Below are 12,709 nucleotides of genomic sequence, written 5' to 3'. Positions count from 1 at the left end.
AGCTGAGTTCAATGAAATTTAAAAAGTTACAGTCAAATGGCTGAATACGAAGACCCTTATCTTGGTGTATAGCTTTGTGAAGTGCGCCTAATGTGTGTGTTAGAGAAAATGATCCACCCGTAAGACTGTGGAAGCAACTGAAAAAAAATACTCTACATATTAAAGTTTATCTACAGACAAACCAAACATTATAAAATGTTTCCAAATAACACGAACAATCATCTAACATGTTATTAACTGTCAATAGCAGTATTAATATTGGATTTTTTTCTGTCTTCAGTCTTCATGATGTGGATGGCCATGGTCTCTGCAATCAAGATTCAGCTGATCCCTCCGTATCCAGTGACCAAAAGCTCTGTCACTTTAAATGTTACTGGAATTACCGGCAATATTTGGACTTGCCTTTGGTTTAAAGGACCAAACACGAGTTTTGAATATCAAATCCTCACCTATATGCCTGCTCATAATTCCCTGGTTGCTGGAGGAAAGAAATATTTTACACGGGCCCAAGTGTTTCCCAATGGTTCTCTGTCCATCACTGATCTTAATGTGAATGATAGTGGTGAATACAGAGTTCAGATTCAGTCACAGACTGCGACACAAGCTTCAATTGACTTGAGAGTGTACGGTAGGTACAAGCTCATTTATTGTATTATTACTTCTGGGTATAAAACCCAATTTCAGTATATTTCCTGGCTCTGGTTAGAGGGGAGAAGGTATAAACCTCTGTCATATTTTATCACTAGAGATTGAAATAGCATAAAGAGCACCAGGTCATTAGTAAATGAGTCCAAAGAAACTAACATGTCAACCAACGCATTTTGAGGGCTTGAACACCCCCACTGTTGGAACTTCTTGCACAGCCTCACAGAGAAACACAAGCACACAGTCTGATATGCATGCTGCACATGGCTTGAAACAGGAAGGAAGCCACAGCTTTATTATCTAACTTATTCAATACGACAGAGTATACACCATATATATAAAAGATCTTATAAACACTGTCATCTAGTGATCAAAATTGTATACTGCAGGAGCTATTGTAATAAACACAGTAATGTGTACTCTAACACCCACTTCATCAGGACCTCAAATATTTGCAGTCAAATTTGACAATTTGATAAAGAATTAAAGCCCTGCTCTAGGCAAAATAAGACCCCTCTCCCATCCCTAACTCTCGTTACCTTGTGGAGCGAGGTATACTCACCTAAGCCAGACCCGATGTCCCTCACTGCTGCCTCACCTGTTAGAGTGATATCCATTTACTTCCTGTTGTGTCCCCAGGACAGGAAGTCAAGTAAAATCTCCACAAGGGCTACATAAATAAAATATAAAATAAAATATAAAACCTGACAGGGTTCTATCCCTTCCCTACTCTATCCAAAGTAACATACATGACAAATACATAATACATGTTTGCCTTTAGATAAGCTTTAAAGCTGAACTGTAGGCAAACAACTATATAAACAGACGGAATACTCATACAGGAGTTGTTATACCTGCCAAATGATTTTGTATTCTGTGCAATCAGTCCTGAGAATTTGCACAGTTCAACCTTGTTTGACGGGAGGCCATTATTTTACTTACTTTACTTAAAGCAGAATTATGGGGTTAGGGCTTTCCCCCATAGTTCTCCTTAGGCTCAGTATACCGCAAGCTACAGCTCGCGGTATACTGAGGTGCCGCAGCTGAAGCCGATCCCAACAATTATGTCTGGATCCGCCCAGCTGTGTGAGTGATGGCTGGCTCTGCCTATCTAGAGGCAGAGCCAGCTGTACCCGCCCCCTCCCCCGTCCGTTCTGCCAGTCAGCGCTGGAGGATCGGAGCGGGGAGGGGGGAATCCAGCCCCTCCCCTGTCATGGCAGAGAGCCGTGACAGGATCGAGAAGTGAGCGAACGCCGGTATGTGTTCGCTCACCTCCCGATCTACTGAGCCAACCTGTGACAGTCTCATTCACAGATGAAAGCACAGTGAAAAGCACTCACCTCATAGTTCTCCTTTAAAGGTCTCCTGGACAGTAAACCAAGAAGAAGCAGCGGAGCCCACATCTCTGTCACTCTGCTCTCTCTAACAGTATGTCCCTGGCACTGCAGCACAACTGTTGGTCTATCTTCCTCCCCCAGTCTAAGCTCCGCTATACAGGGACTGAAAGATGTTCATATAAATTCAATAATTACACTGCTTACATCTAAAAAATAAATGTAATTAAATATTATTGAATACAGAGCTGCATTCATATGTGGTTTTTATATCTGCCTGGAGTTCAGCTTTTACCTAACCCTGTCTAAATTAATTGATAGAAATATAAAGATGGCTTGAAAAACCTGAAGGGCTCTGTATAATTAGGTGGCAGATACACTTTTTTTTAAATAGTGTTGGGCGTTATGATCGTATATACCAGGGGTAGGCAACCTTGGCACTCCAGCTGTGCTGAAAGTACAAATCTCACCTTGATCCAGATTTTGAGAATCATACCTGTGGCTTTCACAGTCTTGCAATGACTCACGGTACATTCACAACAACTGGAATTTTTCCGGTACTCGCCGATACCGAATACCGATACCGGAAGACCCGTTAAGGAAGCCAGGTGGCGTGTAATGACTCGTCACCCGGGTTCCCAATAAGCAGGGAAGCCGTCTCCATGCTCCCTTGTCACCAGGTGACAAGAAAGCATGGAGACGGCTTTTTGGCCTATTAGGAACCGAGCGCCGTGTAATGACGCGTTGCCAGGCTTCCTGATTGGTCGAGAAGCTGGCCAATCAGGAAGCCAGGCAACGCGTCATTACACGGCACCTGGCTTCCTGATTGGCCAGGAAGCCGACTCCATGTTCCCTCGTCAGAAAGCTGGGGGGCATGTTATGACTCATTGTCCGGCTTCCTGATTACCCAGCTATCAGGAAGCTAGGCGGCGAGTCGTTACACACTGCCCGGCTTCCTGATTGGCCAGGAAGCCAACTCCATGCTCCCTCGTCACTTGTGTGTAATGACTCGCTGCCCGGCTGATGATACTGGAAGCTCAAGTACCGGGCTAGGAATCGGAGCATTCGTGCGAGTACGAGTACTCTCCCAAATACTTGACACCGATGCCAATACTAGTATCAGTATCGGTGCATCCCTACCCTGATGTATGGTAAAGTACAGACGTAGGCAACCCTGGCTCTCCGGCTGTGCTGAAACTACAAATTCCATAGTGTCTCTGCCTCTGGGAGTCATGCCTGAGACTGTCAGAGTCTTGCAATGTCTCATGGGACTTGTAGGAATAATAGTACAACATATCAGGACTGAACTCACATCCTATGTGTTTAGATTTCCTCTAATTGTAGGATGTCCTCTATTTACAGAGCTGGTTGGTAAACCTGTAATCACAGCTTTCCACTCCCAGGTCCAGGAATTTGATGCTATTAACCTGACATGTTCTGCAGCCAATGCTGATACGATAATATGGAAGAAGGATGATGCCAGCCTCCAAGATGACAACAGATTATCAGCAGATACCATGACCATCACCCTCTCCAGCGTGAACCGTACAGATGCCGGAGAATATCAGTGTGAGGCTCAGAATAAAGCCAGCAAGAGCACCAGTGACCTCTACACCCTGACTGTCTCCTGTGAGCAATTACCTTTTACTACATTAAGATAAATCCAGCCAAAACTGATATTCCACTGCGGGGGTCAATGCTGGCACCTTGGGTCACCTGCTGGCTTTTCACAGCACTTGGGATCTCCAGGTACAAGGTCTAGGTACTATGTTTCTGGCCCCACCCACCTGCCACACCCATTCGGAATAAGTCTTATACTTGCTGCTAGGCTTTCTCTACAGATGTCCCCAAGCAGTATAAGAAACTTGTTGGATGATTCCAGTCATCAGCATCAACCCCATAAGTGCAATGTAAGTTTTGGATGGGATAAAGATTTAAATGTTTTATTTTAGAAATGCTATTGAAAAAATGTTGTTTTGTAAACGTCCGGACAAGACATGCAAAAAACAATATTACTTAATGAAGGAGGAATAACAATATGGCACTCACAACCATTGTTGAAGCATCTACGAGGAGATGGCCTTGGACAACCTACCTGCCCTATGGCCAGCAACAGTGCTGTATCTCCGCTACTGCAGACAACCTACCTGGTCAGTGGCACTTTACCACTCAGCAGGTTGGTTGTCTGCAGTAGCGGAGATCCAACCCTGTTGCTGACCATAGGGCAGGTAGGACTCCTGGGTATCTTGGGGAGCACTATGATTCATAGGATGGTTGGCGATATTGGGCAGTCTCATGTTAACATGTATAACGTCAATTCAAAAATATACAACGCATACAGTTACCTGCTAAATATCATCTAAAAATACATGGGACACATATATAAATAATACAACTGGGTTAAAAAAAAAGGATGTGGATACATACAATGATAATATTATTAAGTGGCAATATTCACGCCACATCCTGGAGCTTTCAAGCTGGTGGCAATAACTTCACCCAATCTTCTCCCAAGTTCAGGATCTTCAGCTATTTGATTGGTCATGCCAGGGTGATATAACTCCCGGGCATGCACAGATCAGTGTACATTGTCATGAAGATTGTTTGCGAACAGGCAGGTAAGATTTCCCTATTGCAGAGTAGACTTGCAGGGCTATTCACAAAATGGTGAAGAGTTTGGAGAAGGCAGGAGAAGTGAACAATCGAGGACAACATCGCTGATTTGGAAAAAATCTCCAATTCAGCTCACTTTCCAGTTCAGCTATGTTCTCCTAGATTGTTCACTTCTCCTGCCTTCTCCAAACTCTTCACCATTTTGTGAATAGCCCTGATAGGATGTGTCTTCTTCAATGAAAAGCCTGCCTGCTCCTGAATTTTGGGTGTGTGGGGGGTAAAGGAGGACTGTAGTAATGCATCAGATGCATCATATATCTCATTTATTATTTTGCCCATAGTTCCACTTGAAATGACAATGTGACTGAAATCTGGTGACATCTAGTATTCATATTGTACCGTGTTTCCCTGAAAATAAGACCTACCCCGAAAGTAAGACCTAGCACTATTTTTCAAGATGCCTGTAATATAAGACCTACCCCGAAAATAAGACCTAGTTTGTTGGTAGCATGTGAGGGGGAACTTGAAGAGCAGGAGAGATGGTATCAGCCTGCAGGAACATACTGTATTAAGGTGATGACAGGGGACTCCCTCTGGCCAGCGCAGTGACAGGGAGCACTCCAGTACCATACTTCACCAACTGCTGTCCCCCTGAAGGCACTGCTTAATGTAATGGTACTGTACTGTAATGTGTACCGGTAAATAGTACCGTACTTTACCGCGCTGTCCACTGTCTGATGTCCCCACTGCTGCACTGCTGGTACCGCTGTCCCTGATGGCAAAGGAAGCCGGTGCTGTAGAAAGCAAGGCTGCGGCGGTGGCGGTGGAGGGAGCAGAGCCACATTAGCCGATACTTCCTCTATAGCGCCGGTTACTGTGACAGGCGGAGTGATACCAGATGCACTCCGCCCGTGAAAGTGAAAGAAAGGGATCAGCATTACCGATACTGACCATTTTGTTGAACATTAAAAAAAAAAGACATTCTCTGAAAAAAGACCTAGTGTGCTTTTTTGGGGCAAAAAAAATATTAGACATTGTCTTATTTTTGGGGAAACATGGTAGCACTACATCTTGTCCTGTTCTAACATCAGCATGGTAATATGAATACATAGTAGAGTTGTTTGTGATAATACAATCAAAGCTTACTGTAAAAAATCCCTTTGTAGTCGCATCATGGGCCTCTGGGTTGTACTTGCCCCCTGGGCTAAAAGTTGCCAGTCAGCCCCTGGTGGGCATCTTCAATAAATAAGTTTACAAACTTCTAGATCGAGATGTTATTAGGATTTGTATAGAACTTATGACAATTCAATATAGAAATACATATTTTTTTAGTTTTTGACCAAAGATACCCAAAGATACAATATAAACAAAAGCACTTCACATGAGGAAAAATCTCACAACTATAAAATGGTACTAACGTCCAGTTCCTAATTTAAAGTGGACTCTGCCCCCCTTCTGCGCATATTTAACTGGCACCGTTACTGTGCTTACTACAGTAAAACAAACAGCTCTAATGATCATTTCCTGCTTCCTTGGATAGTATGTTGCACAAGCTAATGCTCCTCTTCTCCTCCTCCTGTACTAGCGAGCTGCCATTTTTAATTTTTAGTGGAAGCTGCCATTTTTAATAGCAGATGTCATTGGTGGCCAGATTCTTTTCTTCTGCATTTTCTCAGCCAACCCACTGATGACATCAGTACCAGATCTGGGTAGAAAAAAAAACCAATGACTTCTTGCCAAGATCTCACAATATTTCATAAAACTTTGAGATCTCAGAAAAAGGATCATTCTTCAGATCTTGTAGTTTACATATGATACCTTTTTTGGAAGGCACTGGTGATGTAGCCTTCCCAGGGTGTAGCTGTGAGGCCGGGGTTACGTCTCCAGTGCCTCAATCAACCAGGAAGTGAGATTCATCAAAAATATAAGTAACAGAATAAATGTTTGATTGCACAAATTTGTTTTCAGATCAGCACACAGGGAATGTATTAGGAATTTTCAGTGCTGGGGGGTAATGGTCCCCTTTAATCCCATGGTATTTAGTGTATATAAAATGGAAATCCATTAAGTTTTAAGGTTGTCTTTTAAACCTTTCTAATGGAGTTCTATTATTAAAGAAAAGCTACTTTGTTTAGAGGGGGGGTCAAATAAAGCTGTATTACTTACCCAATCCTAGCTCCCACAGCAATCAACACTCACCTTCAATGGACCTGTATAAAGCGTGAGGATGTCAGTGGTCCTTATACTGCCGGAGCCCAGGGGAGTAGAGGCTGCGAGGACCGGTCTAGCAGCCCAGAGGGAGCCAGGATCAAGTCAGTAATTTTTTTATGCTTGAGTGTGAAATTACGGGGGCCGCTGTGATTAAATCCTGTATAATAATAATTAGGCACCGATATATATCGGCTGCCGAAAAATATCGGCCGAAAATGGCACTTTTAGCATAATGCCAAAAGGAGAGCACTATGAGCGGTCGGCGTCTCTCCTCCCCGTACCGCTCAGCCTCCTGTCACAGATCAGAGGAGAGCGGTGTGGGCGGAGACAGCCAATGCTGTCACAGCAGGCTGAGCTCCACTCGCTCAGCCTCCTGTGACAGCTGTCAGGAAGGAGAGCGAGGTACAAACACTCTGCGATCAGTGGTCGCTGAGTGTTTGTAAATATTTGAGGACAGTATGTTTACTATATCCTCAATTATGAATGAATGGGAAGTGATCTACATCATTTCCTGTTCATTCATGATTGTGGTTATAGTCAACACACAATGTCCTCTTGTTATCAATGAACAGGAACACTCATAGAGCATAAAGGATTCCTGTTCATTTATAACCAGGGATGCAGAAAACGAGATAGTGTCCTCAATCTCCTTTTCTATTTTAAAAGGGAAATATCAGGGGGTCTGTTTAGAAGCCCCTAAAAGTAAAGTAAAAAATAAAAATATTTAATAAAAATAAAACATAAAAAATTAAAAAGTTTATAAAAAGAAATACAAATAAAATATAGAAAAAATAAAAAAATGGAAAATAAAAAACATTTTCAGTTTCGGCTTAAAATTTTTTTTCTTTTGGTTACGGTTTTGAAATTTTAATGTCGGTGCACCTCTAATAATAATAATAATCAGCTTTGTAAAATATTTTGTCAATGTTCTCCAAAGGTTGAAACAGAATTTTCTATGGTCTATATAGAGTAACCCACAAAGGCAGGTAAGCCCAAACACTACAAGGTCTGTTGAGCAATTAATATATATTATTTATTAATGGCTGGATGACGTGATTGCTGTTGGATTCACATTGGGGGACAATGCTTATTTAATAAAATACTTTTTCATGGTGTTTGTGTGTTTATTTAATATTTTGGGGGAATCAGTAACAAGGGATACTACTGTATGTACGTCTCATTCACAAAGGATATTCAAGGTTTTCTTTTTAAGAAAACACTGTTTTTCCTGGATACATGTCACTATGGCAGTGGTCAGCTCCCCATGTTCTTATTTAAAAAATCTTGTATATTGGCCCCCAGAAAAAATAGCAATATTCCTCTCTCATAGACTTCAATAGGGTTTTGGCGCTATGTTCAGGTCTTTGGATTTCCTGTCCACTGAACCCATCTCTACCCCTTACCTATAACTCATTATTTTGTATTGCGGCTTATTAGCATTAGACTTAACATCTACAGCAGGGGTGTCAAACTCAATTTAATCGTGGGCCACATCAACATTATGGCCGCCCTGAAAGGTGTCTGTAAGACTATATAAATGTATCTAATCTTTATCATAATTGCCTCTGCATTTGATTATCACTGGTTTTAGAAATAACTTAATACCTAGATCTGAAAGTAGAAGTCTAGCTAGCTGCGGTTTCGAGAGCCTTTCGGTTCAGTCAAACCGAGGGGCTGCTGTACGGGATATTCACTATAGCCCATACAGCTCCTGCAGGCGGCCGAGCGGCTCAGCCAAGCCGAAGGCATATGCTACGGCTCAACTGAGCTGAAGTGACAGCCGAAGAGGGGCGAACGGCCAGCCGTACGCCTCACAAATGACAGCTGGGCTGAGCCAGCCGTAATCTAATGGCTCCGCCCAGTTGTAGTGACAGATCAGCGTCCCCAAATAACTTGAGGACACTGATCTGTCATTAAACAATAACAAATAACCAGTTGTTATTCATTGGCCGAGACCTGTTAGAAGACTCTAGCAGGTGGCAGCCAATAGGAAACAGCTGGGCGGAGCTAGCTGTCACTGCTATCTCCGCCCAATTGTTTTTTTTTAATCTTTATTTCTTTTTTAAAATGTATTATTTCTTTAAATTTTTATTTTTTTTAATTTCCCAACTTTTTTTTCACCAACTTTTTTAACTATTTGCTATTCTGCTCGGTACCGCAGAGGTACCGAGCAGAATAGCTGAGCCGAATGCCTGTTAGTATAACATTTACACTTTACCCTATAAATTTGCACTATACTTATACTCTATAAATTTACACTTTACTTATACTCTACCAGTATCAATATGTTGCAACTTTTACAACAACATATCTCTACTTTACTTGACATCAGCATCTCTCATTTTCAGTATATATTATATTAATATATTATAGAAACCAATATTAATTAATTAATAGAAACATACTGTCCATAGGTTGGACTTGATGGACTTATGTCTTTATTCAACCTCAAATACTACGGTATGTAACTATGTAACCTTCTAGTGGCCATTTCCCATTATTTCTTTATTCATGGTTCCCCTATCCCTACATGAACTTGTGATTATATTTTATATATATATAATATCAACTTGTGTCCATTTTCTCAGATGCCTCGGAATGCTCTACATGTGATACAAACACTGCCGTCATCTCAGGAGTTGCCTGCGCAGCCGTCCTCATTGTTGCAGTACTGTTTACCATTTGCTTCCTCCTCTACAAGAAATGCTTCCATCCTGTACACGAGATTACAGGTATGTATAGAGACTGAAATCTATGTAATGGGAAACAATATTATATTTTTAGGCAGAACATATTTGGAGTTATTCATTTGAATGTAACTTTTATATGTTAAAGGAGTTGTAAAGTCCCAGCATACACTATCCTGTTATAACATCAGCATTGTAATAGGGAGACATACTGGAGTTGTTTTTGATAATGCAATCAAAGCTTACTTGTAAATAATCCCTTTTATCTAGTGAGTGCTGCCTTCCGTCTGCCCGTCACTTTTAACAACTATGTAGATTTCCAATGTGCTTTGCATCTCTTTCCCTGCTGCTTGATGTGATGCAATCTCAGTTTCTTAAGGCTACATATCCCATCATGCATTGCTGCCAGCAAGCAATGATAATGTTACAATGTTACATTGTTCAGACGTTGAGTTGTAGTTCAGAAAGCAGGTTCTGTGAGAGTGGTGGCACAAGGAAGTGCATATTCATAGGGCTGAGTGAAATTGTGTCAGTGCATTGAGGAAGTACATCCTATGGGCATCTTCAATAAATGAGTTGAAAACATTTCTAGTAGATCGGTATGCTTATTAGTAGTGGGTTCGAATTTCTGGAAATGAAATAAAGAAATACAGATTTATTTTTAGCTTTAGACTAGGGATGCACCCTTTCGGTATTGAGTACGAGTACAGATATTTTTTTTTCCGGTACTCGCCGATACCAAATCCCGATACCGAAGGTCCCATTAAGGAAGCCATGCAGTGTGTAAAGACTCGCTACCTGGCTTCCCGATTAGCAGGGAAGCCGTCTCCATGCTCCCTCGTCACTAAGTGACGAGGGAGCATGGAGCCGGCTTTCTGCACAATCAGGAAGTCAGGCGACATGCGTTGTCCGGCTTCCTGATTGGTCGAGAAGCTGGCCAATCAGGAAGCTGAGCAACGCGTCATTACACAGCTCCCAGCTTCCTGATTGGCCAGGAAGACAGCTCCATGCTCTCTCATCACAAATCAGGAAGCTGGGCAGCGTGTAATGACTTGCTGACCAGCTTCCTGATACCGGAAGCTTAAGTATCGGACCAGGCATCAGAGCATTTGAGCGAGTACAAGTACTCGCCCAAATACTCGGCATCGCCATGGATACTAATACTAGTATTGGTATCGGTGCATCTCTACTTTAGACCATAGATACCTGCTTTTTGTATTTGTGTAACTCAGTGAAATAGAGATTTGTAAATTAACCACTAGAGAGAGCTCTGCGTATGACGTTTTTGAATAACTAATCTTAGATTTGTTTATTGTTAAAAGCAATTGTAAAAAGAAGAGAAAAGAGAATAGAAAAGAATTAGTAAACAAGTTGAGTTTATATATACATCACAGACCTCCCCTAGTGTCCCATCTACATTTTTAATTCCAAACTATACAAAAAGAGATTTAAAACATTAACACACACTAATATATTTATGAACATCAAGCTGACAATATACTGTACAGTCATGGCCAGAAATATTGGCACCTCTGCATTTCTGTCAGATAATGCACCACTTTAGGCAGAAAATTGTTGCAATTACAAATGTTTAGGCGTTCTCATGTTTATTTCTTCTGTTTGTATTGGTATGACACAAAAAGTGGAGAAAAGAAAAGCCAAATCTGACACATTCCACACAAAAATCCAATAAAGGACTGGACAAAATTATTGGAACCCTTAATAAATATTTGGTAGCACACCCCTTGGAAAAAATAACTGAAATCAATCTCTTCCTGTAACCATCAATGAGTTTCTTACACCTCTCTACATGAGTTTTGGAGCACTCTTATTTCCCCAGCTGCTCCAGGTCTCTTAGATTGGAAGGGTTCCTTTTCCTAACTGCTGTTTTGAGATCTCTACACAGGTGCTCTATGGGGTTCCGATCCAACTTTCTGACACTGGGCATTGCACCCCAGAATTCTTTGGTAGTCTTCAGATTTCATAATGCCATGCACACAGTGAAGGCATCCAGTGCCTGAAGCAGCAAAGCAGCCCCAAAATATCAGTGAACCTCCGCCATGTTTGACAGTAGGGACTGTACTTTTTTCTTTAAAGTCCTCATTTCTTTTTCTGAAAGCAGTAGAATGATGGGCTTTACAAAAAAGCTGTAATTTTGTTTGGTCTGCCCACAGCACATTCTCTCTAAAGGATTTTGGCTTCCTTAGGTAAGTTTTGGCAAACTCCAATCTGGCTTTTGTATGTTTCTGTGTCAGCAGTGGGGTCCTCCTGGGTCTCCTACCATAGCGTTCCTTTTCATTCAGACGGCGACGTATAGTGCGAGCTGACACAGTTTTACCCTGTGCCTGAAGGTCAGCTTGAATGATTAGCTACATTGCCATGTGCTGCAAACTTCTTGACAATGTTGTGCACAGTGGACACATGAACATTAAGATCTCTGGAGATGGACTTATAACCTTGAGATTGTCCATGGTTTTCCAAAAAAACTTGGAATGCAATTATTTCTTGCAATTTGGAGAAGGTGCCAATAATTGTGTCCAGTCCATTTTTGGAGTTTTGCGTGGAATGTGTCAGATTGGGGGTTTTTTTCCCTCCACTTTTTTGTGTCATACCAATACAAACAAAAGAAATAAACATGAGAATGCCGAAACATTTGCAATTGCAACAATATTCTGCGCAAACTGGTGCATTATCTGAGAGAAATGCAGGTGCGTCAATATTTTTGATATATATGCTGCTTTTAAATTTGTTAATGAGGTTCAGAGATAATCCATGGGCTTGTATGGTAACAATGCTGTCTTGAGTCACCATCACTTGTAGAGTTCACTACTGTAAACGAATTTCTAACTTTCAGTATTTTTATGCTCCTTTTAGGGTCCCCCTATTATAGTGAAGACCCCTGTGCCATATATGACAATGTGCTGGAACTGACACCAGTGAGTACTATTCACATCTATTCTACCTTATTCAGTAAACTTTTATTAAAGGTAAATTGTTCTCAAAGGGTATGTACACCCTAACAAGGAAATCCTCCTATGTTTCCCTGTTGGTCTCTTAGACAAGAACTCTGTGCATAGAAAGAGTTAAGTGATCGTTTTCATCCAGGGTTTAAAATAAAAAAGATATACTAACCTGATTCTCAGTCCTGCGGCAATGACCGCTCACCTCTCTCCCCCTCCGCTGTGGCTGGGGAATGTGCCTCAGCGTACTAATGTCCAA

At 41.6% G+C, this 12,709-nt stretch overlaps 1 protein-coding gene across 1 annotated transcript in view; it reads left to right on the top strand.

Annotated features, from left to right (window-relative positions):
* LOC108790971 (carcinoembryonic antigen-related cell adhesion molecule 1-like) overlaps positions 1 to 12,709 on the top strand; it is a 58,789-nt gene that overhangs the window by 1,514 nt on the left and 44,566 nt on the right. Inside the window, exons 2-4 of the mRNA XM_018561330.1 lie at positions 281 to 628; positions 3,342 to 3,608; positions 9,392 to 9,535. Of these exons, the coding sequence (XP_018416832.1) occupies positions 281 to 628; positions 3,342 to 3,608; positions 9,392 to 9,535 (759 nt within the window). The remainder of the gene's footprint in view (positions 1 to 280; positions 629 to 3,341; positions 3,609 to 9,391; positions 9,536 to 12,709) is intronic.

This window comes from Nanorana parkeri, unplaced genomic scaffold, assembly GCF_000935625.1.
Source record: "Nanorana parkeri isolate BGI_ZX_2015 unplaced genomic scaffold, ASM93562v1 scaffold517, whole genome shotgun sequence".
NCBI lineage: Eukaryota > Metazoa > Chordata > Amphibia > Anura > Dicroglossidae > Nanorana > Nanorana parkeri.
The sequence above is the reverse complement of the archived record's forward strand: the minus strand, read 5'-3'. Positions and strand labels throughout refer to the sequence as shown.